General features: G+C 36.9%; 5 protein-coding genes and 1 pseudogene across 10 annotated transcripts in view; 3 read left to right on the top strand and 3 right to left on the bottom strand.

The window, feature by feature from the left end:
• The window catches only part of LOC135159980 (uncharacterized), a 34,844-nt gene extending 34,024 nt beyond the window's left edge, over positions 1 to 820 (bottom strand). The window contains exon 1 of the mRNA XM_064116080.1: positions 143 to 820. Coding sequence (XP_063972150.1) covers positions 143 to 295 — 153 coding nt within the window. The 5' untranslated portion in view covers positions 296 to 820. The remainder of the gene's footprint in view (positions 1 to 142) is intronic.
• A 3,799-nt stretch (positions 821 to 4,619) lies between these two features.
• On the top strand, positions 4,620 to 5,643 carry LOC135159996 (uncharacterized; annotated as a pseudogene).
• A 905-nt stretch (positions 5,644 to 6,548) lies between these two features.
• LOC135159985 (dynactin subunit 2) lies at positions 6,549 to 12,800 on the top strand. Its single transcript, XM_064116088.1, has 8 exons — positions 6,549 to 6,708; positions 6,841 to 6,912; positions 8,487 to 8,614; positions 9,342 to 9,453; positions 9,788 to 9,942; positions 10,283 to 10,517; positions 11,776 to 12,055; positions 12,301 to 12,800. The coding sequence occupies exons 1-8, from the start codon at positions 6,673 to 6,675 to the stop codon at positions 12,477 to 12,479; spliced, it is 1,197 nt and encodes a 398-aa protein (XP_063972158.1). The 5' UTR covers positions 6,549 to 6,672; the 3' UTR covers positions 12,480 to 12,800.
• Positions 12,801 to 15,112, bottom strand: LOC135159998 (large ribosomal subunit protein eL27). Its single transcript, XM_064116110.1, has 4 exons — positions 15,019 to 15,112; positions 14,260 to 14,487; positions 13,194 to 13,333; positions 12,801 to 12,887 (listed from the first exon to the last, which is right to left on the bottom strand). The coding sequence occupies exons 2-4, from the start codon at positions 14,476 to 14,478 to the stop codon at positions 12,839 to 12,841; spliced, it is 408 nt and encodes a 135-aa protein (XP_063972180.1). The 5' UTR covers positions 14,479 to 14,487; positions 15,019 to 15,112; the 3' UTR covers positions 12,801 to 12,838.
• Positions 15,113 to 16,336: 1,224 nt separating this feature from the next.
• Positions 16,337 to 20,358, bottom strand: LOC135159974 (ribosome biogenesis protein BMS1 homolog). Its single transcript, XM_064116062.1, has one exon. The coding sequence runs from the start codon at positions 20,079 to 20,081 to the stop codon at positions 16,392 to 16,394; it is 3,690 nt and encodes a 1,229-aa protein (XP_063972132.1). The 5' UTR covers positions 20,082 to 20,358; the 3' UTR covers positions 16,337 to 16,391.
• A 2,136-nt stretch (positions 20,359 to 22,494) lies between these two features.
• On the top strand, positions 22,495 to 27,336 carry LOC135159977 (pre-mRNA-splicing factor syf1 homolog). 6 transcript variants are annotated; one of them, XM_064116075.1, is made up of 5 exons: positions 22,495 to 22,744; positions 22,841 to 22,998; positions 23,234 to 23,345; positions 23,699 to 24,110; positions 24,347 to 27,336. In XM_064116075.1, the coding sequence occupies exons 4-5, from the start codon at positions 24,096 to 24,098 to the stop codon at positions 26,855 to 26,857; spliced, it is 2,526 nt and encodes an 841-aa protein (XP_063972145.1). In that variant the 5' UTR covers positions 22,495 to 22,744; positions 22,841 to 22,998; positions 23,234 to 23,345; positions 23,699 to 24,095; the 3' UTR covers positions 26,858 to 27,336. The 6 variants fall into 6 exon arrangements, with proteins under 6 accessions (XP_063972145.1, XP_063972143.1, XP_063972141.1 ...); XM_064116073.1 differs by having other exon boundaries at positions 23,147 to 23,345; XM_064116071.1 differs by having other exon boundaries at positions 22,841 to 23,064; positions 23,147 to 23,345.
• Positions 27,337 to 27,545: the final 209 nt, after the last annotated feature.

The raw sequence follows: 27,545 nt of genomic DNA, 5'->3' as shown, positions 1-27,545 counted from the left end.
TACCACAGATCATCAATCCCAAGAATTATCAAATCCCCCAAGAAACACCAAAATCCCTGGAAAACACCAAAACCAGAGCTTCACTCAACACCAGACAGACTGAACTTGCTGATGTAAAAAAGATAAATAAAACTTTAAATACCTGATTATTAAGTGGATGCAAAGCAACTTCTTCATCATACTCCTGAAGATATCCAACATTTGAAGTCGACGAGGTGGAAGAGACTGGCGTATTGGAACTCAGACACTGTGGATCAGTCTCTCCCATGCCCCAAGAGCCCCTCAGGTATACCATGCCCAGTGTCCACCAAGAGTACCCCCAATTGTCCCCAAAATCAGCACCTCCGATATCTTCAAACCCCCCAGGAGAAATAAAGGTAAAAAACTAATGATACAAAACTGTGGAAGCTTTGTTCTCCCTGGTCTGGCACTGAGTGAAAGTCCCCAAATAATTTCTCGTCACAGCCACAACACACAGCACAATTACACCATGAACTCGCGATAATTGAACCTTCCAGAGGGCGAAAAAAAAAAAAATCTATGAAAATTGATGAATATCAATGGTCACCATACACTGCTGAGGTTTTCGTTGTTTCACGACGTTAATACTGTACTTCACTGGCAATACTGAGCATAATACGATGGAGAAGTACTCGCTGGGATATTGCAACGTGTATGTATGGGTTATCGCATCAGCTGAGAGATGGTGGGGAGGGAGTGGAGAACTTTTTTTTATTAACATACGAATTTTGTGTTTGTGTGAGAGAATCGTTTCATTAGTGAAAGAAAGAGAGATGGTTGTGAGGGTTAGACGCTTGGCCTCCAACTGTGTATGGATTTGTATCAAATGGGCGGGGAGGGGAGGGACTTGTTGTGTGTGAGGTGGGTAAGGTGGATTGGTGGAGTTGTGTTGGTTGCGGACGGTCGAGGGGGAGGACTTTATGCTCACGCGTGTGTATTGGGAAGTTCGAGACTTCCATGCACTTGGCAGTGGAAAATTTTATTATTTAATGTATGTTATTGGAGTCGGTAGCCGATCGTTTGGGAATCTTTGACAGATTATTCTCGATCTTTGGGAAAACGTGTTTTATGTTTAACTGATTAATCCAAAAAAATAATGTGTATTTGGGAGATGAGTGGTAGGGAAGAATTACATGTGTTAAAACATGATGTAAAATTGCTTGGGAAATTTAGGAATGTGTTTTGTTTTGTTTGGGAAATGGTAGAGAAAAATGTTTAGGCGATTGATCGCATTGTGGACACCGTCGGAACGGCGCTATACTCCAAATTACAGAGGTTCCACAGTAATATTTATGATTATTCTCCTGCCATTGTTGACAGAGATGAAGTAAAAACATCCACAGGAGTAATAGGATTAATTTGTCGGATTTGGGTTTATGGGGTGTGGTAAAACCTGGAGGAATCCGACCTGTCTAATCTGCATGTAAGACTCGCCCCAGGGGGTCCAAGTAAAGGCCCTAATTTATTGCAGATCATATCCCTTATTTCACTTAACGCTCGGTTGGAAAGATTTACAAGTCGATACATAACAACAAAGTAGTACTTGGATGGGTGACCGTTTGGAAACAGGCCCAGTCGATCTTTCTAGTCAGTGTGAGGGTGAGATTCTGCATTATCGGCCGACTGTACAGTAGGGGTTTTCCATGGTTTCTCTCTACCCCTACGTCAAATGCAGTACAATTGGGGAAAAAGTCGATTTCACGGCACCCCGGGGGTTGGGAGCAAAGGATAAAGCCCCACGACAGTTAACCTCTGAAGAATAAAAATGAAAAAAATTTTTTTTTAATGTAATCTCGAACTGCCATTACAGATTGCCACCGAAATAATTATTTATTAGTTACCAAACCCAATTGGTAAATTTATTTGATTCTAGTAAAACCGTTATTTCTACAGTTTAGTTATATTCGCGATTCATGATCACGTGATCCCCTCTAACTGGGCCTTAGTCGCCCCATTGGCAATGTAGGCAGCTGTATACATAGAATTTGGGAGATTAAAATTTAAGTAGGTAGTCTCGGCAAGTCTCTCGTGCTACGGTAGATTTAACCCTGAATTTAAGGTCATTTATGGGGTAAATGTGGGTGCACATCGGGCCCTTTTTCGAGACGCCTGGTAGGGTGTCGGCCAAGGAAAAGGCCGTGACTATTAAGGCCCATCTGTAACCTAACCTAACCGAACAAGGCCGAGTACTAGCGGGTGTCTACATACGACACAACTGTCTCCTCCACGACCTCCAAAATATTTTTGATGGTTATTTCGAACAGAGGACAATGAAATTGAATAGTGCCCTTAGTTACATTGTATAAATCGTCCATGCTCCTCTAAATGATACATGTTTTATATTTTTCAGAGCGATAGTTAATAAAATATTTGCATAGCAAAGGTCCCATATTCACGTTCTCACGTGAATTATAAAATTCAAATTCAAATTATAAAATTGTCGGAATGAATTCGTGGCGTTGGCAGCACTGACCCACCCGGACGGGGCCTCAACTGTACGTACGAGATTGAAGTATTACCAACATTGAATTTGAATGTGTTGCCAACATTCAAAAAAGTAAAATGAAAAATTAACTTTAAATTCTTTAAAATTGACTGAAGTCAATTGTGAAAAACAAAGTCCATGAAATGTAAAAACATTTTTTTTAATTCTAAAGAAAATCTATGAAACCTCCTAAAAATACAAAAATAAGTTTTTTTTACCATAAACTCTCCGCTTTTTTCTACTCTTTTTAATATCACCTTTCTGCTGGTTAATTCGTCGAGATCAACATCTTTATTTATTTATTTATGCATTGACACCCATTTGTTTATTCTGCTAGAAAAAAAGCTTTTTTTGTAGAACAATAACTGAAAAGAAAACGTTTTTTTTTTTCTCCAAAAAAACATACATAAATTGTTTTCTTATTTCTTCAACACTCAGTAGTCTTCAATATCCTTAAATATCTAATTTACATGAAGGGAAAAACTAATCAATTAACAAAATAACCTTTACCTTTGAAGTTTTCAACAAATAGCTGATTAAAATAAATTGAAAAATAGTCTCCATTTCGTAGCCCTTTAATGAGAGAAGATCCACGTATTCGTGAAGTATTTCATGAGAAAATTTCTCCCCAGCTGCATTTTGCTAAACATGCTCTTTTCTTCAATTAACCTCAGCCCCTACCCCACCCAGTGGGGTTGCTACCTCACAAATAATTTCCAAATAATAGAATATTTCGAGTAAATTCCTCGATTTCCCTCATTATTTTGGAGTTCCCTATGACCATTAGATCCTCTTTATCGCACGTTTCGTCTTTTCCTTTTATGGGAATAATCCAGAGATTTTCACTTTTTCACCAGGTTATGGGCCCCTTCGCCTTGAACTTGAACCACTTGGACTTTGAAAACTCCCCTTTGTAATGAGCGCGCGACCATTAAGCACTGATTTTTCAACGATGAACCTCTGTCCCCAAAGGTCGAATTTTAGGGTTTCCAATTTTGAAGCCAGTAATTCCATTGGGTCCCGGCAGCCCTAGGGGTGATGGCAGCGGATGTTTGTCTGTCCTTAGGGCGATATTCTATCCCCAAGAAGCGATAGAATCTAAATCTCAGTAAATAGTACTTAAAAACCCCTTAGACAATGAAAGAGCGAAAGTAAACCCAATCGAGGAAAATTTAGTGTTCCGAAAATAGCGTTAGTTTCGTGCCATTAGGAACGGGAGATAATTTTTTGGTGAACAGACAAACTTTAGGGCGCCCCACAAAGTCACCAGAAGCGACGGTGGCGCCTCACGCCATCGGAGTTACTAGTGTTGACGTGGGGGTCTCCTGTCCCCCAGCCCCATCACTAGCTTCAAAAACTTAACCTCTGATTATTTAAAATTTATTATTTTTACTATAGGAATCCATCGATAGGTAAAATAAAAATATTTTGATAGATTTATTATTTTTTTTAATGAATAAAAAAATATTGGTATTAACGATAGCTCCTCTTTTTTTTAATTTATTGATAGAAACTTTTACTTGGGCTCATTTTACGTGGAATAATTCAATTTGATAAATTGACATGAAATAAGAAAAATCTAATCAACATCACGAAGCAATAGGTTAGGATTCGGAGTCGGGGGGACGTATTCTGGTTCGTATCCATTTTTAAGAGGGGAGCCTGCTTTAGAGGCTTCAAAAAATCGTTTTTTTTTGCGTAAATCACTTCCTAAACTATCCAAGAATATATCTCCAAAATTTCAGAACAACATTCAGATTATTTCCAGAGATACAGACGAAATAGTGAGAAAGGATCGAGCAGGTATACGAGCAGTCGTCTCATTGTTACCTCATAATTGAGTTTGTGTCTGTGTTTTTGGCAATTTCGGAGTTAGTTATTTGCAATTTGTGTAAGCAAAGAATAACGTTCGCCGAATGCAGCCCTCGAGGTTTAGGATTTAAAATTATTTCGTCGTGTCGCTGCGGTAAACGAGAAATCCAATCCGGACCGTTATAATAAACATTTTTTGTGGTGTAATGGATTTATCTCAAGGCATAGGCTTAGCAAAATCGACGTATGACAAAATCGTGGAACATGTGTATACAGCATCGAAAACAATATTTGAAAGTGCATGCAAGAGTGCTGTCGAAGAGGAAAAAGCTGGTGTGAATGGCGCAAAGCGGAAGCAGAAAATACTTTGGCTGATTTTAAACATCCACCGCGCCTAATTGACGACAATAGTGAAAAACATATTCGTCCTATATATGAGGAATTATCAAAGGACGATTTATTAACAAGGTGCTTGGGTGGACAAACGCAGAATGCAAACGAGTCATTCAATTCAAACTTGTGGCGCCTGACGCCCAAACACCTTCATTCAGGGGTTAAAATAGTTGAGATTGCTGCTTTCATCGCTGGAGGGATGTAAATGAAGGCTACAATCTAGTATTAAAGATTATGCATTTATTAGACTTAAAAATTGGGCTCCAGTGCAAACATTTTTGCAATAAAGCGGACGAGCAGCGCATCGCGCGTCAAAACAGGCGCGCCTCATTGGTGACCAAAGAGGCCAGAAGAGCCCGACGAATGGAGCAATTGGCCGAAAACCAATTTTTTGAAGAGTCCGAAGGACAGTTATATGGAACAGGAATCGCTGATTAGCATATTAATAGGCTAAGTTCAAGAAATTTACGATTTTTTGTGAACGAAAACTTTGACACGCGATTTCTCGGATTTCCATTTTTATGATTTTTTCAAATTGGCGGGCAAGATAGGAAAAAAAGTAAACGTCCTATCGAAATGAATCAAAATGCGTTGTATTTGGAATTAAATTTTCTTCTAGGTGAACCTAAAATATCATGAGAAAGTTAACATTAATCCGGTTTTTAAACAATTTAAAGTAAAAATTTTTTTTTAATGCATTTTTTTTATCTGCGAAAAATTGTTGAATTTTTTACTTTTTGTTGAATTTTCTTGGTTCACCTAGGAATTACACTATTGAAAATTGAAAATTTCCATCTTGCATCTTGCCCGCCACACAGAAATTGCACACTCGAGGCGCCTCCGTAAATTTCTTCACACATGAAGAATATCTAATGTATAATAATAAAAAAATTTGAGAAGACTCTTCAAATATATAAGAATAAATCCTAAAAGTTTCATTTCAATCAGACATTTCTTTCCTTTCCAAAAAATCCTTGAAAATATAGATTTTTTGAAGCCTCTAAAGCAGGCTCCCTCCTTAACGGATCAGCGGATTGGGAGTTCTACAGCGTCATAAATAAATAAAAGTGGCTGGAAATATTGTAAAATGTATTTTTTAATAACATAAAAAATACTTAAGAAATAATTCAAATGAAGATTTATAGAGTCGAATGTGGAACCTGGGGAGAGGATATCTCGAGGAAGAAACCGTCACTGAACATCCAGTTTTCCAGATTGTTTTGAATTCATTGCTCCATGTTACTCTGAAAAAAATTCAAATCAGTGAAAAGAAGAAAACATAAATGGAAAAAAAGGAAAATAAAAATAATAAAACGTAGTTGACATGTGTTGTTTACTTAGAAATCAAATTTGTTAGAATAAAGTTGATCTATTGGTTTGTATTATTTGTTAGAATTTGATGGAGTAAATTTGAAAATTTCTAAAAATGCAAAAGTACCTGGTGATCATAGAAAAACGAGCGCTCTGAGATTGTTTAAAATTTCTTATAACTGACCGTCGCACAACGATCGTGTTGGCTAAATTTTTATTAATTTAGGCGAATTTATTATATTGATAGACTTCGATTCAATGTCTATCAATATCTATCAAATGATTCCGGGTAAAATGAGCCCAAGTTGAAGTTTCTATCAATAAATTTTGTTAAAAAAGGGGTTTTCTTTAGTAACAATTTTTTGAAAATTCATTTTTAAAAAATTAATCTATTAAATTATTTTTATTTCACCTATCAATGGATTCCTATGGGAAAAATAATAAGTTTTTAAGTAATCAGGGACTAACTTTTTAAGAGCTGTCAGCACCTGAAAACCTCTACTGGTATCGTAAATACAGAATCCTCTTTTACCGACGGATTATATAGCATCGTAGAAGGGGCAATCGTGTCAATCTGTCAAACTTGTTCCGATTGTTGAGCCATTTTACGGCGAAAAAGTGAAAATTTTGAAGATTGTTGAGTTCTCGAAATGGCAGACTCCAAATATGCAGATCTTCCTGGGATTGTAAGTGGATATTTTGGTCGGTTTTAATAATTCATCGAGCTTGGGAGAAATTTTTGGGGTTAACCAACTCCTTACTCCTTACGCTACCCATCTGTAGCTTGTTTCTAATTTAATCAAAATATTATATTTCAGGCCTACAATCAAGTAGATGTCTATGAAACCACAGATCTACCTGAGAGTGAGCAGTTCCCTGCCTGCAGTGAGGTAAGACGTTCAGGGGTGATGACTCATGAGCTGAAGAAAATCGATCGAATTATTTTATCTGAACATTTAAGATGTTGACTGTTGTAAGACTGAATTTACCCCAAAACTAATTGAAAAGTCACTTAAAATTGAAATCACTTTGCGAAAAGTGAGCTGTTTTTAGTGAAGTTTGATTGGGCGTATTGGCATGACGTTTTATACAGGGGCTGATCCTCCTGTCAACGATTTAATCTACTGTTTTTTTGGGGACTGGAATGCCCTTTTCGAATCCTTCATCAGCAAAAACCGACCAAGTTATTAAAGTTTCTCAATCAAAAAAAAAAAACAAAAAAGGAGTATTTTTACGAAAAAATTTAGAAAATATATTCAATTCCTATCTCAACTTTGAGATAAGTGAAATAATGTAATCAGTATATGTAACGACGAGTTAATCAGTCGATTTTAATCGATTGGTATAACAAAAATAATTGTTAGAAGTGATTAATCGACAACTATTAGGCCATTTTCCTTTCGTTTACTATTTACTTCACTGGGAGAAAAATATCATAGATTCTACGAAATATATTTCGTATATTCTTTCGTATGAAAATAGAATTTCATTGTTTTAACATGTAAAATCAATTCATTTTACCAATGGGTTCCTTGCAGTCATTATGCCATGTCATTATTCCATTGAAAATATTTTATTGCATGTAATTCCGTTAATGTCACCCACAATAAGATTTCAGATCGACAAAATGCGATAGATTAAAATAACTATTTAACTGTCATGAGATATCCAGGAATCCAAAGGAATTTACTGTAGATTTGAACTCCCATGTGATCGAATTACGAGGTTTCTGTTTGGAGCCCTCAGAATCAACGATTGAATGTACAGTTTAATGACACAATTTTATAAAAATTGTCCAAATATTTCGTATTGTCCAGGACTTATTCCGTTGGTATTATTGAAAGATACTGAGTGTTTAAATAAAAAAAACAATTCGTCCATTTTACTATGTTTTTCTCTCAGTGTATAAAATAATAGTTAGGATTCCCTTGAAATTTACAACAGAAATTCATTACTAAAACGTAATTAGTAGGTACTGGCAGTGGTAATTACTAGAATTAGTGAACTTCCCTTTGAATTTTCAAGGAAAATTCATTAGTAGAAACCGAATGACATGCGGTCTTCACCTTTCAATCCATCACGTTGAACATTTTGTCTGAGAAATAGATAAATAAAGTGGGTTATCCGGTATATACTTCGAAAATGAGTCGGTTTTGATAGATTTTCCTGACGATATTGACACACCCATCAGCGATAAGGTCCCACAGGATACGGTGAAAGGAAAAAAATCCGTTTGGAGGATTTTTGATTTTCACTGTTATAATTCTTCCCCATTTTTTTCTCTTCTGTATAAATTTGTATATTTATTTCAGTGGCTCTTGCATCCTGACAAAGCATTATAAATAAACATTTAGTCTACACAAAGATGTGAAAAATATTAATGAATTCATCAACAAAATCGAAGGGTTTTGAGGTTAGATCTTCTGAGTTGGAATGGAATACTTCATATTTTGGTTTTCTATAGGATGAGTCTGAGGCCATTGAAAAGCTCCACATCAGTGCTACTGAGGCCTTTGGAAAGTTCAAGGGAAAACATGTGGTCACTACTGGCGTCGATTTTTCGGACAAAATTTCCAGGAGAAATAGAACTGGGTAAGAACTTTTCGTCTGCTTTTCTCGCATGAAAAATGTGCTTTTCGTCATGCTGTACAAACAAACAACGTTTTAGGCTTTTTTTTATTTTTTTAAAGTCGTTTACCTCGTACAATGGGTTATTTACCCTGTCATTAATGTTACACTAGGTACTTTACATTTCTTTCCTTATTCTCTAATTCGATTCAGATATTCCAGTAGTGTAATGGTAAAACGAGATAACTTTACCTATCTCTGAGCTGAGTTTTCCGGCGATAACTCAGAATCTAAAAGAGCTATCGGAATTTTGATAATATCATTTGTTGTTGTACCCAATTCACTCTACAAAAAAGATAATAACAAAAATATTTGTATCTGCCCTAGATTTCGAGATATTCACCATAAACTGATCAATCGTCAAAAGTGACTTATCGTAAACACCGTAATTAAAAAATAAATTTCTTATATCTTTTATCAGTTGCATCTGTTAATTATTTAGTCTTGAAAGGTCGTGCGTAATTTGAATTACTTAGATTGTCAAGTAATTCACGTCTTTGTTAGTTCTGGTGATCTTTGTTGTTGGATATTTTTACCCAGGAAACTTTGCACTGGGTATTTAGAGCGGTAACCGAGCTAACTACACTGAGTCACTGTTCAACTTTAATGGTTGTGTTGGAAAATTGCCTTTCCGAAGAGTAAAGTTAAGTATTTCCTCGTTGAACTATACTTGGAAATTTCTATTTTATAGCTTTGGGGTATGGGAGTTGCCAGGGGACGATGAGAAAGAGACGCCAATGCAGAAATACCAGAGATTGCAGTGTGAGATCAAGGAGTTGTCTGATGAACTCAATCAAATCAAGGTAAAAAAGACTTGAAGCCTAACCCTGGCAATTGCTCGATGATTGATTGATTGCGCATCGACTTGAGCACTCGGTCAATGCCTGGTTGATCGTTAATCAACACTTGTTATCGATATAGACGACATATAGATTTAATTAAATTATTAGCTTTTTTAAAGTCAAAATCTGTCTTTTGCCGACGATATCTTCAATCCATTCGAATCATTTTTATGACTTAAGAACATTTGTTGTTCCCACTAGAATATTTTTAAAAAATAACTGCTGCTCTCAGTGATTGGATAAACATTTTTTTGAAGTGCTTTGAATACTGTAACAGTCATATTGATTTACTCAGGAGAAGGCACAGCAAGAGGAGGATTCCAGGAATGCGGCTGACATTCTATCTCACGTGGAAGAGGCTGGAAAACAGCTGAATAATTTGAACCTCTATGACTGTCTTGGAACCGATCTCGTGACATCTCTCATGGATCCTCAGGGCACACGACTAAAGTAATTTTATCATCTAATTAGTAATATACCGTTATTAGGTCTTGTTATTATTTAATGACACAAATTTTCATAGTCATGCCTCACTTTCCGAAAGTTTTGTAAATTTTCGAAAAAGTCTACTGAGGGAGAACATTTTTTCCAATGATAAAACTTTGTTAATCATTGAATAACCATAAAAATCAAAAATGGGATTTTTTTCACGTCAATTTGATCAACCGTTTGTTATAAATCTCGGGAAAACTTGACAAATTACAAGAGGTCGGCAATAACTCGTTAAATATTCAAACTATCATTGTATCGTAACTTGATGTGCAAAAATTTGATTATCCAATTTTTTCAGACAATTGGAGGCTCAAATCGAGCAGTTCAAATCCGTTGGGATTGCCGAGAAGGAGCGGAAAGATGTTGCGGGTGAAGCGGAGGGTACAAAGGGATTTTTGAAATACGAAATGATGTACCTACCTGAGAAGGCGAGAATGCAGGAAGTGACAAGGGTTTCTAATCTAGAGCAACGATTGGCGAAATTGGAGACAGTCATCGGGGCTAGTGACGATAAACTTTCAAAATTCACCCAGGTAATTCTCGTTCTTCGTTTTTTTTTAGTTTGAGCCAACACAACTGGTAATTTGTTTTTAGTTATTTAGAAATTTTCGATTTGGTTTCTTGGATAATTAACAAACTATGGAATATGAATGTAATGAGAATATCACAGATCAATGATTTTTATTACTATTTGAAAACATTTAAAAAATGGAATTATGATATTATCCTCGTTTGTTATAAAACATTAACATATTGTATGAAGTGATGGACAAATAGAAATTCCAAAAATCAATATTTTAGTGGATAAGAAATTCCAATTCGTTCAAAATGGTCACATGATCATCGTATAATGATGGTGATCATTATTCCTCTTTTTGCAGTCAGAGATTATGTTTTTACTATATAAATTACGTTTTACTGTTTCGATTAACTTAGCAAAGCCCTTTTAATTACGTATGGAAATTAAATTCTAATTAATATGAAGATATTCGATGTTTCCTTATATTAAAGAAAGATTCTTTCCAGAATCATTTACTCTCTTGGGGGATTCATTTTAATTACGAAGGAATGAAAATCTTCACATGAATCTATCTCTACCTAAATTAGAATTACATTCCAATAAGCAATTAGAAGCTACGACTAATTTAATCGAAAAAGTGGAAGCCGATTGATAGAAGAGGACAATAGCTCTGATTTAAAAAAGATGAGTCCTTTACACAAGTCAACATTAAATTCTAATAATGGATTTGAAATGACGCGAAGGGGCGATGATAAATAATCCTTTAAAATAACCTCTTGATCATTCAATGAGAAATTTTTGACTCATCTTACATTTAGTATCATGATCTAAGACAACCAAATATGCTAATGTGAATTTAAAGTCTTCATTTGATATCAGACCACTCAGTGAGTTAAATTTACTCAAAATCAGTCGGGCGCCATCGGGAGTAACTCAAGTCCATTTGTCTTCCCCGCATTACAAATTACGATCACATAACAAGGATAATATAATATAATAACTCCGTTTGCTAATAATATTTTTATTCCATAACAAGATTCACTGCCAGCGCAGCAGCTCTAATTGTTTATAAACATAAACGTTATTGTGGCTCTATTAGTTTGAAGGAAAATCATCGAAATGAAAATCGAACCTCACGCTTTTTTTTAATAACAATAAATAATAATAAATGGCTTTATTTCAAAGATATTTTTGGGGGATAAAGGAAATAATTCCAAGTGTAATTAACATCTGTATTAAGTGGAGTTCTTGATGATTTCTATGTTTCCCAGAATTTAAAGTCTCAAGGAATTGCGGAGTCAGTTCAGAAATTGTCAGCAAAGTCGTCACTACTAGACAGCAGTCAGATTGAAGCTATGGAGAACAGAATAGCGACACTTGCTCACAGAATGGATACAATCGCTCAGAAGAAGTCGACACTCTCGCCAGAGACTGATAGAGACCGGAAGATCGCTGAGATGTATGAGATCGTGAAGAAGACCGAAGCTATTTCCCAGATTATTCCACAGACCGTTGATAGAATGATTGCACTTAATACTGTCCATCGTAGAGGTAATTTATATATCAGATTTGTAGATTCATTGATTTGTTTGTATCCTCAACTCAAAAGCAATTAATTTTTAATGATTCAATAGATTTTGTCAAATTAAAGTTTACAAATGAAATATCGAAATATTTTTAATTTAGGAATTAATTATTCTGCAAAAATGTTTCTGATTTTTTAAACATTCAATTAAATTTTCTACAATGTTAGTTATAAAACCGAAATTTAATGAAATCTTTTCTAAATATTTCAGCTGGGGAATTCAGTCAATCTCTCGCTCAACTTGAGGAGATGCAGACGCAAATATCAAATAGTCTTGAGAGTAATAAATCAGTCCTGAAAGGAGTTCAAGAGAGTTTTGCAACGAATCTTCAAGTGATTCAAAAGAACATCGCAGTTCTGGAGGAACGTGTCAGTAAATTAAAGAAGTGATTCTACTCTGTCTTAAGTCACCAATTGCGCACCAATTATTTTCATTACTTTCACTTCACAATACAATTGCTTAAATTAATTTGAAAAAAAAAAAAGAAACAAAAAAAAAAACGTGAAAAAAGTGTATTTCTCGCATTACTCGACAGCAGCAGTGTAAATAAATGTTGAAAATTGTCATAATTATTTTAAAATTCATGTTTCATTGGCCCAGTCACTCAATTCTTTTTGTACGAATAAATTGATTATTTGAATGTTAAATTAAAATTAAGGGACAGGGAAGAGTTGTGAAATGGTAATTCAATAAAGATGAATAATACGTAATTTACCGTGTTTTAATTAGCTTCTTTATTTAAAATCAATTAGAAACGGAGCTTCTGGAAGAACCACTTGTTCTTGCCCATCTTGTACCTGTAAAAATAAAAAATCAATGATAAATTAGTTGACCGTACAATTAAATCATTTTCAAATGTCAAATCAGAATGAGAAATGTTTTTGATAATTTTTTCGTCTGCCATTTTCGATCAAGTTCATTTCTTGAAAAATTGATTAAAAACTCTATGTTTTGTTAATGATGAAACCAAAAGCAACCATCAATTTAGCATTGATCAAAATTTTTTTTAATATGTAATTTTAGATCCAACCTGATTGCAAATAAGTCTATTGCAAAGATGTAATGAAATTATATAAGTTAAATAAAGTTTTTGAAGTCATTACCTTTCTTCGAATTTAACTCGAGTTTGGAATCGAACCTTCTTCCTCTTCATGGGGTCTTTCAGGTCTTTGGGAGCCACCTTATTGTCCAAAGGTAAGTCCACGGTGTATCTCGTGGGCATCAGGTGATTGTAGTTGAGGATCTGGAAATAAAATTAATGAAATTTATGAAAATACTGTAATACTCCGTAAGAAATGTAAAACTGAGACGAAGGAGAATTTATGGTTGAACGATAAGAATTGGACGTATACAACAGATGTTTGCGAGCATGTTAATCAATATTTATTTACCACGTTGTTTTGAGATATTAAACTTTTACCTCAACTATTTTTCACTTCAAAAACTATAAAGTCATTAACTACAAAAAATTCCAATCCATGACATTCCATTTAAACACGTGAAGGGTTCCCTAAAGTAAGAAAAAATCGATATCGAGTTCAAAACGGACAATCACACGTAGAAAGTGATGATGTTGCATCTCATTTTGTAAACTATTCATGATAAAAATAAAAAAGAAACTCTAATAAATATGTCACCAAACAACAGCCTGAGTTAAACTGGTTAGAACATTTGCAGAAAAAATGAAATTCAGGATCATTAAAATTACATTTTAATGATACATTATATTGCAGGTTTGAATTAGTTTCTAACCTCAATTGAAATGACCAAAATTAGCATCAAATATCCGAAAATTAATTGCCTAATGAAACTTATGTGAAAGCTGTGCATTTTGTATTTACGAATGCAAAAACAGACCATCATTCCTCTGACTCAATAATATCCTCAAGAATAATTTTTAAATCCTCTTAAAAATCCTTTTACCCCATCATCTCCCCGCATCCAATTTTCAAATAAGCAGAGGAAAGACAACTTTTTTTTTTTTTGGTGCAAACCACAATTCTCTGTTTGCAACGAACCTAAACGATATTAAATTGATAAATCTGCATATTATTGGTAAAAAGTAAATTAAAACGTAAATAATATCCATTCTAAACGAGCCTCCCTGAGGTCTTTGTTTTCGTCACAAATGACTATAATAAAAACTGGAAATTAAACAATGAAACTCACCCTGACAAAGGGCTTTATCTTGGACCTCTTGTGGATCTTGGCTTTCCCCATGCGTTTGTGAACTTTTCGTGGATAACGATCGATTCCAGCTACAAGTGCATGGCCGTATTGTCTCTCCGTTGTGCCATCGTCATAATTTCTGATGACAATGGCTTTGCGTCCTGCGTACCGGCCACTGAGGACCAGCACGACTTTCCCTGATTTCATAATCTTCACCATTGTGACGTGCTGTAAACAAAAGTGCTGATTAGTCTTTTCAATTTATTCCAATTTCCTTAAGATAATAACAAATACCCAACAATTACTAGAAATAAATGTATCAAATACACAAATATCACGAAGAAACTGAATTAAACCGATAATTTAATATCAAAAAACTCGATAATCATCAACTGTAATGATGATTTTTAAAACCGAACATAACCTAACATTGTCAACATTTAAATAATAAAAATCGTAGTTTATCACTCTATTTTAGATTTTTGAATGGAAATATTTGTGTGCAGAGTAGAAATGCTGAAAACTTGATCGGTTGTTAGAAATTTGTTAATTAATTTTGGGGAGCACTGGAGGCTGACAGACTGCGGAGCAACATTGTCTTCAGGTTTTTTATCAATTTTTAACAGATATGCCGAAAATATTGTTGTTAAACAATAAAAGAGATGTTAGAAACCTGTTATTAAAGGTTTTTAAGTTTTAATAATAACGTAATTGTTGGATGTTTGTTGATTAGTGGTGATCACTTGTGAAATACTGCACCTCACGGCTACACGGAGCAGAAAAAGAGTCTAACCTTACTTTTTCTCGTGCACGTCTCTTTCGAGGATAGTTTGGGGTTTCGAGGCAAGATGGCGAGGAACGGATTTCCGGTTACTCCAAAACACGCGGGAACATTTGAATACAATCAATGAGTACTTGTGATTTAATATACGGTGAATGTTTTTTAATACGATAGAGACAAAAAGATTTTAATCATTTCAGAAGAATCATAGCTTTCAGTTATTTATTATTTACGGGAAAGAACAGCTTAAATGGTTCAAATATTAGAACATTTCAGCAACAATTAATTTTTTTTAAGTCAACAATATAGTTTTGTTAAAAAAAATTATGAATTATTATTTTCTTTATAAATATGGACTATTCTAAGAGAATTAACTGTGATAACGACAAATTACATAACAATATAATTGTAAAGGTGAGTTTGAGAGATTGATAGCTCATGGAAGATAGTAACGCTGCATATTTCGTTGCGAAAAACGGAATTAAAAAATCATAAGCCCTAATTAAAACTGTCGCATAATTTAAATTCTGAAAATTTTATACGTTGTGATAACATGAACGTTGGTCAAGCTCTATCTTTCATACAAAGAGAATTTAACTAAAGTAGAGGCTCAGATCTGGAGGCTAAGTTCCCCCACGTGAACGCTAGTGATGTCCCCAGCCGTGGAAGTGCCACCGTTGATTTTGATAGTTCGATTCATACGACTTTGGCTGATATTTCCCATCAACTCCACGAAAATGTCTACAGTACCTCTTCGCAGTAGAAAAAATGTCACCCAGAAAGTTCTAAAGATCATAAATTTGTCGATCGTTCTCCAAATATCAGATGATAAACGAAAAAGCCACCAACGATAAATATTTAAGAACATACATTCAGAAAAATATGGAGTCATTACCATTTTCCGCTCTGCATCTTCATTTCCTTCGTCTCCATCCTAATCAAAGTTCTCAACACCTGTTTCTTGAGTTCTCTCTACCTCAGATTAGTCAGAATGACCCAAATCTTATAGATTTTATATTCCCTAAGAAACTCACTAAACGACGTTTGCACTTGAATTATCAGATGTTTCCTAATTTCCGTCAAACAGAATAAACAAAATTTGTTCCAAAAATAAGATGGAGATTTGACCGACCTCTTGACCCACAATTCGTTCTAGAAATTTGTAAAAATTGTCTAACCCGTGGCTTTCTATTCCCTATGCTCTTCCACTACAAAAAATGTCTCCCAAGGAGTTCTAAAGACCATAAATTTGTTCATCATCCTCCAAATATCAGGTGATAAAAGAAAAAGACACCAAAGATAAATTTTAACAACATATTTAACAAAATATATTTTACACAATATACAATGATTACCGCCTCCCGCCCTGCATCTTCTTTTCCTTGATCTCCATCTTGCTCAAAGTTCTAAACACCTGTTTCTTGAGTTCTTTCTGCCTCTTCAGCTTCCTAGTCTCCTCGGCCTCGACCCTCTTCTGATAAGCGCTCATCCTCGCCTTGGTCGCCTCCTTCAGCTTTTCCTGTTTATTAGCATAATTAGTCCTAATGGACTTCATCAACTTGGCAACCTTCTCCTCCCTGACGTCCCTGACAACCGCCACTCTCTTATCCTTAAACGTTTTCACTCCATTCTTCGGGAGAGGTGCCAACTTGGGTTTATCTCTGTAAGGCAGTTCCTTCTGGAGATTCTTAGGAATAATCAGTGGCTTGAAGACTCTCGGCTGCCTCTCAATCTTCGTGTAGAGTGAATCCTTATTGGGCAGGGCCTTGACATTGCCCTCTCGTTTCAGCTGTCCAGTGGTCTTCATCCCCTTCCACTGGTTCTTCTGCTCCGCCGGTAGTAGCAGCGAGTTCACAGGATTATAAAACCTGGGAACATCAATTTTATACCAAGTTCTGCAGAAGACGATGTCACTCAGTTGAATTTTATCCTCAAAAGTTGCTCTGAAACAGCCCTCGGGTTTGCTAACAGCTTTTTTAATCATTCCCCTGATCCCGGACACCGTTTTGATCCTGGCTCCCTCGAACTTGGCGACTTCCAGGGTAGAATTGAACATGTCCTTGATGAAAGCGGTTTTTTTGTACACCTTCATGGGAACCCCCGTCAGCTTCAGCTTCTTAACAATTCTCGTGCTCTTGTCCAACTCCAGAATTGTTCCAGTAGCTGCGATTCTGAAGCCAGGAATTCTCGTTGAAACGTCCTGGACAGCGAGAAACCCAGTCCCTTGAGGAGTAATTGGTCCCCAGAAGTGGGACATACAGGCGACGTGTTCAGGCGTGTACTTGATCATCCTATTCCTCAAGTTGTCCTCCAGTTTCGAGTAAATCGGAATCGTCTGGAATCTTCTCCATCCAACCGAGAGAATCAGTGGATCTCTAGTCTTGAGGATCTTGGAGTACCACCTGTGCTTCTTCAATCTCCCTTGGACGTATCCAATGTTCTCCTCGCCATGGAGAAGACCCCCGACAATCAGGGGATACGTTGGATCCAGATTTGTTATAAACTCGCAAGGAACTGATTCCAATTCAACTCTGACGTACATTCCAGGTCTGAAGCCTTCGAGTTGAATCCTGAGGTCATCATCCAGCCCTTCAAACTCAGATTTATTCAACTGCGCCTGCTTCTCCACCTCCTGCTTGAGGTCATCGTAGTAGCTCTTGGTCTCGGTGTTGTCGTATTCAGAATCGAATTGTTGCTTGAGCTTTCTCTTTTTCTCGAGCAGCTTCTTCCTCTCATCAGCCTCATCGGTGGGCAACTCTTTAGGGGGTTTGGCTGTATCTCCCTGCACCTTTTCCCCAGTCTCCAGGTCTTCAAAATCCCCAAAGACTTCTTCGTCGTCCTCTTCCAAGTCGTCAAGTTCGAGAAGCTTCTCAGCATCTTCGGATTCCTTCCATTTGCCTGTAACGAAACGATTTATCAAACAGAGTTTATTGTCCTCTGTTGTCCAGTCCCTGTGGTGATCCTCTGAATGATAGACTGACTCTTCCCTATTCTTGAGCTCTCTTTCTTCGAGCTTTTGCTTTTGTTTTTCTGAAACGACTTTGAAAATTCCCCCAACATTCTCATCCTCGTTGTCATCATCATCCTGACTTTCATCGGTTTTCAGTGAACCCGAAACCCCGTAGACGAGCTTCATGAGATTCACATTAGACTGTTGTCGATTGAGGAAAGATTCTCGCGCCTTTTTCGCCAAATCTGTCTTCCATTGGAAACCTTCATCGTCTGAATCTCCACCATCTTCTTCGTCGTCTGTTTCTCCTTCAGATTTGGCGTTGTCAGAGACGCCTGATATTGATTGTCTGTCAATATCGTTGTCTGATAGTTCGTCGAAGCTCTCGTCATCGTCTGACACACTCGCAGAGTCTCTTCTCGATTTCATTTGTTCGGAAATGGATGAAAATTTAGTGAGACCCTCCGCTATTTTATCCTTAATTTGACAAGTTGGGTTTTTGGACAAGGGTTGATGAACTACTGGTGCCTCAGAGAATGATTTCAAATTTTCTGTTGCAGCTTGAGCTCTCAATGAAGTCAATTCCAGCTCCAAATCGTCTGGCTCACCTTCGATCTTCGGTCTTTTCGACAATTTGTCGACTGTGTGGGAAGCCATTTTTCTTTTGCCAAGAGATTCGCCATCTCCGGCGACTTCTTCAAAATTTTCAAGCTGTCCATCTTCATCACCTTCATCATCTTCATCATCTTCATCATCTTCACCATCTTCATCACCTTTCTCCTCGTCACCATCTCCAGAATCCCCAAAAACAACTTTCCTTCGGATTCTCCCACCATCCACAATATTCACTTGTCCATATCCACAGTTCATCTCTTCCTCAACTTCCCCAGATTTGATATAACCAGCTCCACTGAAGAATTGCATTTCACTCTTCTCCAATTTTTCGTCCAGAGTCCCCTGAGTTTCCATTAACGACGAAATCATTCCAGTGTTCTCTTCCTTGTGAGAATGACTTCCCCCTAACTCAACATAAACTGCATCTTTGTCATACACAATACCTCCAACTCCCGAGAAAGGGGCGTAAATAAGCCTCTCCTTTTCCACCAGCATTCGTTTTTTAATCTGCTCAGGCAGAGGACAGGGATCAGGAAGAAAGCTGACATCTTTTATTCTCAAATCTCCACAGCCAGGAATATGAATTGATGATTCTTTGGTGAGTGGAACACCCCTGACATATCCATACAAGCTGATCGTTCTGTCCACCTTGGGATTCTGCCTTATAGTCTCAGGTGAGGTTAGGTCTTCAACTCTATCAGCTAACAAATACGGATGCGTTGTTCTCCAGACCAAAGGCCTGAACTTCATGACTGAAATGAATCTAGCTAAATTCTTCACCTCGTTACGAAGATACTCCTCATGTAGAAGACCAGAAAGATAGAATAATTTGGCTCCTTGATATACCTCGGTCCAAAATCTGTGCTTGAGAATTTTCTTCGTCTTCTTCAACTGTTTGGCGTTACTGAGAAGGTCCAGGTGAGTCAGCACTCCCATGATTCGAGGCATTCCATGCACCTGGCAAATGTTCAAGAACTCAAAAATCTCCATTTCAAAGCCGAAAGAAGCATCGACCAGCAGCAGCACCAGATCTGCTACTTTAGCAATGTCTATCATGCTGTTTATATCGTTGTTGCACTCCATGAAAGTTATTCTTCGTTTTTTACCTGAGACTATTGTCACAGGACCCACTATGTTACTGAGAGGCTGACGTACGTAACTCTTTATCAAACATTGGATTAGCAGTGATTTTCCGACCTTTGGAGGACCAACGACAGCTACTAAAATTGGAGGAGGCTCCACTGGGGTTCTGTCCACCACTGGAATATGTTGTTTTTTGGTCTCGATGTCCTGTTTCCTTCGGAATCTTCTCTCTGCTTTCACTGCAGAATTAAAGGTGAAGGCTTTTGGATTTCGCTGTTTGTCTGTTAGCTCATCATTCTGACGCTTCTTCCCCTTTTTCTTTTCGGCTTTTCGCCCCGCATTTCGCTCACGATGTGACTTGTGCTGTGTGATGTTTCCCTCTGGCGACGACATTTTTGTTTTAGAATTTTTTCTATTGTTTAAAATAATACTGGCATGGTTTTATTAGTACGGTTCCAGTGTTCCTTGAGGTGTGCTTGTACATGTGTTTCTTTGCACTGAATGAGGTTAGGATGCTTCAAGCACACCACATGCCTAACCGCATGGTGTCTAGTGACTTCTGCCGGGCGGTTCTGTTACGTCCATTGGCCGTTGGTAACTAGGTAGCGTTGCGCACCTGGCGGTCAATTTAAATTCCAGGATGTCCCATTTAATTTCATTAATAATTTAATTATTTTATTCTTATTGATACTGCGTAGCTGAATACGTGTGCTCTGGTGAACAATGGCGTCTTTTCTAAAATTCAATAACAGAGTGTTTATTCATGAAAGAAATAGGATAAATAATTGGAAAATAAACAGTTGAAAATAACGAACGTACAAAGGGCGTTAATACAAATATTGGACGCCTGTTGATTTACTGGCGTCGCCATAACCCCATAAATTCAAACGTAAATTTCTTGAGAAAGGTCCACGACAAATCCCAACAGATCTCCCTTTGTATTCTGTGTATCCCAAATTCTAGAACGTGGATGGTTAATCATTAATCGAAATACCTCAAGAGAATTATATCAAATGGTAATTCGAATGATGATTGACCATTTCTTAAAAAAAAAGACACTGCAAGAGATATGGAAATTATGTAGGAAACAAGGATCGCCGAATCAATAAATTAAAATGATAGTTGGATTTTTAAGGTGACAATAATTAATATCCCTCTTACCCTGTAAAAAAACAAAATGTTTGACTATTAAAAGACTCTCTCAAGTTCAATCTGTGCAAAAATCTAGGGGTCATTTCCTCTCAATTAGCTTTTACGGTGAGCTGCTAGGAGGCGTAGCTTAACACAAATAGACCCTCGTGACCCTTTCTGAATTCACGTGACCCCATTCAATAACAGATACATTTTTCTCCTTTAATATATTGATCGGGTAACTCTACGACCGCTTGTGAGAGAGCAGACTATGAAACTCTCATCTTAAAAGCGTGTTCATTTATTTATTTTTTTATTTATTAACAAATTATTAACCGAAAATTTTCGAGCTCTTAATAAATCAAAGCGAATTAATATGTGTGAATATTTATTTGAAAAAAAAGGAACGGCATCCTGTTCCTCGTAATCGCACCCAAAATGGACTAAAGCCATCTAGGAACCGATTCACTTACCACCTGTTAACCCATTAACCCATTATCCCTTTTAAAATCAATGCTCACCCAGTAAAAGTATCGTATTTTTCAATAGTTTCATAATTAGACTCAGCATCTCGTGCCCAACTCTCAGCAGTATATTCCCTCTTGGATCCACCAATGACGAGAATGGTTTTCTTCTGAGTCGATCGGTACCTATAAATTTCAACCCCATTTTTCCACCCTCACTACCTCTTTACCAAGATGGCCGACGGGGTAAAAAAAAATGTCTCCACAGGAGCGTGGAAGTCGACTCAGGGGGTGATTCTGAGTCGATCTGTACCTATAAAAATCAACCCCATTTTTCTACCCCCACTACCCCATTTCATAAATTGCCGACGGGGTAAAAAAAATTGTCTCCACAGGGGCTAGAAAAGGGGGGTAGAAAAATGAGGTTGATTTTTGGGGTTGACGAGGACTCCATCGAAGTCTATTTCTCCAGGTTGAGGATAATTGAATTATTGGGTAATTCAATAGTAAATTAATAACACAACTGCTTAGAAGAGCACACTAACACTTTTATTTTGTAAAAACTAACAGTAAATTGGATCCTTATACAAAAATTATTCTTATAACTGATCCTTATTAAGCTCTTGCAAACTAATTGAACAGACTAATGGAGAGAAGCTGCTAGCAGAAAGTTTGTAATAATAGTAACTTATCTCAACTTAAACTTCTAAGGGTTGAGTTCACTAACCCCCACCATTCTCCAAAAGTGGCGCACGCAAGTCCTCCTCTTGGAAAGGTTTAGATTTCTCCCGGTACAATCAAAACAATGAACAATGGATGCCACAAGTGTCGAAGATGTAATCCAGAAATCCTTTAAAATAAACAGTGCTCAAGTTTCACGACTTGGGACCGCGACTGTTGACTTGACTTTTGTCTTCACGCTTTAGTTTTACAAAGAACAGCCTTTATCCAGAGTTTTGGGGGTAATAAATTAGATTAAAACTCAACAACCTGAGATTTATGTCTTCGTGCAATGGTTTTTCTCACGACAGTCAATTTATTCATTGTTTGTCTTTATGGTGTTCTTTTGGATTTTTTCCAAAACTTTCCAACGGCATTGAAATTTCATTTTGACAATAATAATAATAATTCAAATACTCGCGGATTAAAATGGCTGATCAATAGCGCCATCTATTTTATTCACCCCCAGGACATACCTGGGAGTTAGTCTGAACAATGAGACTGAACGTCTACTGTAGCGTATCCTTATGGGAAGAGTCCGCTAACGGCCCCAACAGCTTCATTTTCTAACCCTAATTCTCTTGCAAATGTATTTTTGACGATTCTTCACAACATAAATAAATAAAACGACTGGTATTTCGAATGTATTGTTAGTGCGTTTGTTTTGACTGCAGAATAGAGAAGAACAACATCGCAACAATGGGTGAAAAAATTGATTCTAGTGGCAACACTTATGTTATTGTAAGTTCAAAACCTTTAAATACTTTGACTTTTTCCTTGTATTCACTATTCTCTATTTAATCTGCTGATATAGTTCATAATATATTATCTTCGTAGGAAGTACTTGCCGAAATATTTTCCAATCATGAAAAATTGTCTCGTGGAATGACGTATCTTGTGCTTAACCTCTCAATGACAGGGCCCTTCTGATGCAAAATGTTTGCTCAATATGACTGAATGTGATTGTTTCTGATGAAAGAAAAATTAGGCAAACGGTATCTCCTTGAAATTACCCTCGAGAAAAATACATTTCTCGTATCAAATATCTTGACTTGCCACCAGTAAATTATATAAATATTCCCCTAAGACATGCTAATGTCAAGTCCATTCTTTTTGTAGTTAATTAATAAATATTCTTGTCAGGGGAAATTCGGTCTCTCAGTCTGCACTATTCAGGTTTATAAATTTGGCTGTTTCATTAAATTATTCTTTATATATTGGAATAATCAGCATTGAAGCCCGGATGGAATGACTTCATCTTAGCACACGATAATTTCACTTTATGAGACCGCAAGTGCCAATTATGTAAAATTTGGGCGAACCTCCTAGTCCATTCTGGTCTGTAAGTAGTTTAACTGAAATTTTGATGATTGAACCCCTTTTTGGCCCATAAAGTTCTCCCTACATTTACTCAAACATTGACACTCCATCCGAGCCTTAAATTACGTCTTCCAAAGGGGTCACGTGATAATCTGACTTTTCTACTTCCAGACAAAATCATTCTTTCATCTCCATAAAGCCCAAAATTTCCACGTGATCACTGAAAGAAAGATATCGTAGATTCTACGAAGTATATTTTTTTGGACGCAAGTTCTTTCTTTGTTCCTTATTGCATACGATTCCGTTGATATCCCCGGCACTAAGTTTTTAGATCGACCAAGTTCGATACATTCAAATACCTATCTCTATTTACAGGTATTTGTACCCCTATTGTACTATTCCTTTCCCTCACCTTTGCGAGCTTTGTAAAATAGAGAGCTATCAAAAACCTCAGAGCTGGTGCGATGAGGCAGGTCTGACCAAGGGGCAAAGAATAGTTTGAATATTTTGATGGCAACGGTAGAAACCCTGGATTGTAGGAAAGGAACTCTCGCGAAGGATGACATCACGGATTAATAAATAAGACTCACTGTAATCACCATAGCCTGGTTGATTGTTGACTCTCCAAAGGGCAAATGTGGCCAGACAGGAGAACATTTGGACCACGTCCTCTGCCAATTCCCCTTCTATAATGAAGAAAGAATTACGATAATCATTTCTCTACACAAAAATAATTGTTTCCCACTTTACCATAAAGTTTTTCCTACGTACAATGGACCTCACACTGGTGAAAATTATTGATAGATTCCTCGTTAATTTCCAAATTTGTACTTAAAATAGATCAGATGATAACTCATTACGACTTACTATATAATCAGTTTTATATATCAGTGGATAATAAACTCATCGGGTTCAAAATATTTGAATAAACAAAAAACAAAAAAATGTATTTGTCCTTAAGATAAATACAACAGAATAAAGAACTAACTAAATAAACATCTAACAATCGATTTTACATTTTAGAGCGAAGATGACTGGCCCTACGAAGAGGAAATGCTCCGCAATCCCTATTCCATGAAGCACTGGCAGCGCTACATCGATCACCTCAAGAACACAAAATCACCAAATCTCAACATCGTCTTCCGTCGTGCCCTGGAGAAGCTTCCAGGCAGCTATAAACTCTGGTATCACTATCTGTGTAATCGTCGTACACAATTAAAAACAAAATGCATCGACGATAAGATGTACGAAGACGTCAACAACGATTATGAAAGGGCCCTTGTATTCATGCATAAAATGCCCAGAATTTGGATAGAATACTGCGGCCTCATGACAGAACAGTGTTACATAACAAGAACTCGTCAAGTATTTGATCGAGCCCTTCGAGCACTTCCCATCACTCAGCACCACAGGATATGGCCATTATATCTAGACTTCGTAAGCAAACACGATATCGCTGAAACAGCAGTTCGAGTTTTCCGGAGATACTTGAAATTGGCCCCCGAGGATACCGAGGATTACATCGAGTATTTAATAACAATTGGACGTCTCGACGAAGCTGCTGTGAAACTCGCTTACATCGTTAATCAAGACGACTTTGTATCAAAACATGGAAAGTCAAATCATCAGTTATGGAATGAACTTTGCAATCTCATCTCCAAGAATCCAACGAAGATCAAGAGCTTGAACGTCGATGCTATCATCAGAGGAGGTTTAAGAAGATATACCGATCAATTGGGGCCCCTCTGGAATGCCCTGGCTGATTATTATGTTCGTTCTGGTTTATTCGAACGAGCACGTGACATCTACGAGGAAGCCATTCAAACAGTAACAACTGTCAGAGATTTCACTCAAGTGTTCGATGCTTATGCACAGTTTGAGGAACTCAGTCTCAGTAAACGAATGGAAGAGGCTGCCAATAATCCAAATCCTACACCAGAGGATGATATTGATCTTGAATTGAGGTTAGCAAGATTCGAACACCTGATGGACAGACGATTATTGCTTCTTAATTCTGTTATGCTTCGACAAAATCCTCACAACGTTCAGGAGTGGCACAAACGTGTCAGACTTTATGAGAATCAACCTCATGAGATAATTAGCACATACATGGAGGCAGTACACACAGTTCAACCTCAGCTGGCTGTTGGTAAACTTCACACACTCTGGGTATCATTTGCCAAATTTTACGAGACTAATAATCAGTTGGACGATGCCAGGGCTGTTTTCGAAGAGGCAACTAGGGTACCCTATACGAAAGTCGATGATTTAGCGTCTGTTTGGTGTGCGTGGGCTGAAATGGAAATTGATCATGGAAATTTCAATGGTGCACTCAAGCTTATGCACCGAGCAACAGCAATGCCTTCTAGGAGAGTTGCATATCATGATGAATCTGAGACGGTGCAGATGAGACTTTATAAGTCTCTGAAGGTCTGGTGTCTCTATGCCGATTTGGAAGAGTGTTATGGGACATTTAGGACCTGCAAAGCTGTTTACGATAAGATTATTGATTTGAAAATTGCTACTCCTCATATTATTATGAGTTATGGGCTCTTCTTGGAGGAGAAGAACTATTTTGAAGAGGCTTTCAGGGCGTATGAGAAGGGAATTGCTCTGTTCAAGTGGCCTAATGTTTATGATATTTGGAAGAGATATCTTGAGAAATTCCTTCAGAGATATGGTGGCGACAAGCTGGAGAGAACGAGGGATTTATTTGAACAGTGCTTGGAGCATTGTCCTCCAAAATATGCCAAGATATTTTATCAACTTTATGCTAAGTTTGAAGAGGAACATGGGCTGAAGAGTCGTGTTATGTCGGTGTATGAACGAGCCACTGAAAAAGTTCCTAATGAGGAGAAATTCAGTATGTTCAATATTTATATTGAAAAGGCTGCGGATATATATGGAATCCCGAAGACTCGACAGATTTATGAAAAAGCTATTGATGTTCTGAATGAGGAAAATACTAGGGAAATGTCTCTACGTTTTGCTGATATGGAAACAAAGCTTGGAGAGGTGGATCGTGCGAGAGCAATTTATAGTCATTGCAGTCAAATTTGTGATCCACGAGTGACTTCAAATTTTTGGCAGGTGTGGAAGGATTTTGAGGTTAGACATGGTAATGAGGACACAATGAGGGAAATGTTGAGGATAAAACGTAGTGTACAGGCGATGTATAATACACAGATTAATATGATGTCAGCTCAGATGTTGAATACAGCGACGTCTATTCAGAGTAATGATGTTCCCGATGCCATGAGGTTGTTGGATAGCAAAGTTGCTGCGACAGGACAGAGTGGGGCTATGCCACCGAAGGATGGCATTTCATTTGTACGAGGGGTTACGGAAGGAGGGGCAAAGAGTACTCAAGTTCATAATCCTGATGAGATTGATATTGATATGGATGACGATGAGGAGGAAGGAGATAGTCAGGATGATGCACAAATGGAGGAGGAAGTGCCAGTTGAGAAACAACTTATTCCTTCGCAAGTGTTTGGAAGCTTGAAAATTGATGCAGATGGAAATGATGATTAAGTAGTTATGATGGAAAACAGGTCTTTTGGAGACTGTTGCCTTGGCATCGTGTTTTAAACTTACATATTGATTGAATAAAAGGAAATTGTACATTGTATTGAAAAAAAATAACCTTTTTAATGATGATTTTGAAATTATTTACGTATACGTTTGTGTTCAGAAATGAGAATTCAATTTTGTAACAATTACACAGTGTAATTATTGTAATGGAATTGAACAAAAGGAAACATGTTCAGCATAAAGTCAGTCTACCCTCAGGCGTCAATTTTTCCAGTTGCCACATTTTCCGATTAATTGCATGAGGAAAATTCGAAAAAATCATGTATAGTTAGTAATATCTAAATTAAATTTCTGAAAGTATTTTTTTCCCACATTTTCTCCTTATAAACAAATAATAGAATTTCTTTCCCAGTGGATGGATTATTTTTTACGAACTGTCAAAAATAAAAAAAAATTTTTTTTTGTTTAATCATTAGAAATTCAGATTTTTATCTTTAACTATTAACAAAATGTTGATTTTCCCATAACCCAATGAGTTAAGCTCTGTGATCGAGTTTTCGAAAAAATTTGTCTAGCTTTCGATCATTTGAATTCACTAAAAAGGTAGAGCAAATTTATTTTTGGTGCGATGCAGAGATATCAACGAAAAACGTACTTTGTCAGGAATTTGTAAAATTCTAAACATCGA

This window comes from Diachasmimorpha longicaudata, chromosome 3 (assembly GCF_034640455.1).
Source record: "Diachasmimorpha longicaudata isolate KC_UGA_2023 chromosome 3, iyDiaLong2, whole genome shotgun sequence".
Classification (NCBI taxonomy): Eukaryota; Metazoa; Arthropoda; class Insecta; order Hymenoptera; family Braconidae; genus Diachasmimorpha; species Diachasmimorpha longicaudata.
This window is presented reverse-complemented; position numbering and strand designations above follow the sequence as displayed.

Excerpts from the sequence above, each read along its gene's own strand:
- LOC135159985 (XM_064116088.1), top strand. The coding sequence starts at position 6,673 with ATGGCAGACTCCAAATATGCAGATCTTCCTGGGATT. Across the intron at positions 6,913-8,486 it reads AGTTCCCTGCCTGCAGTGAG|GATGAGTCTGAGGCCATTGA; the intron begins GTAAGACGTTCA and ends GGTTTTCTATAG. Across the intron at positions 9,454-9,787 it reads ATGAACTCAATCAAATCAAG|GAGAAGGCACAGCAAGAGGA; the intron begins GTAAAAAAGACT and ends TGATTTACTCAG.
- LOC135159998 (XM_064116110.1), bottom strand. The coding sequence starts at position 14,478 with ATGGTGAAGATTATGAAATCAGGGAAAGTCGTGCTGGTCCTCAGTGGC. Across the intron at positions 13,334-14,259 it reads AGATAAAGCCCTTTGTCAGG|ATCCTCAACTACAATCACCT; the intron begins GTGAGTTTCATT and ends TTTTATTTCCAG. Across the intron at positions 12,888-13,193 it reads CGAGTTAAATTCGAAGAAAG|GTACAAGATGGGCAAGAACA; the intron begins GTAATGACTTCA and ends TTATTTTTACAG.
- LOC135159974 (XM_064116062.1), bottom strand. The coding sequence starts at position 20,081 with ATGTCGTCGCCAGAGGGAAACATCACACAGCACAAGTCACATCGTGAG.
- LOC135159977 (XM_064116070.1), top strand. The coding sequence starts at position 22,703 with ATGGGTGAAAAAATTGATTCTAGTGGCAACACTTATGTTATT. Across the intron at positions 22,745-24,346 it reads GTGGCAACACTTATGTTATT|AGCGAAGATGACTGGCCCTA; the intron begins GTAAGTTCAAAA and ends TTTACATTTTAG.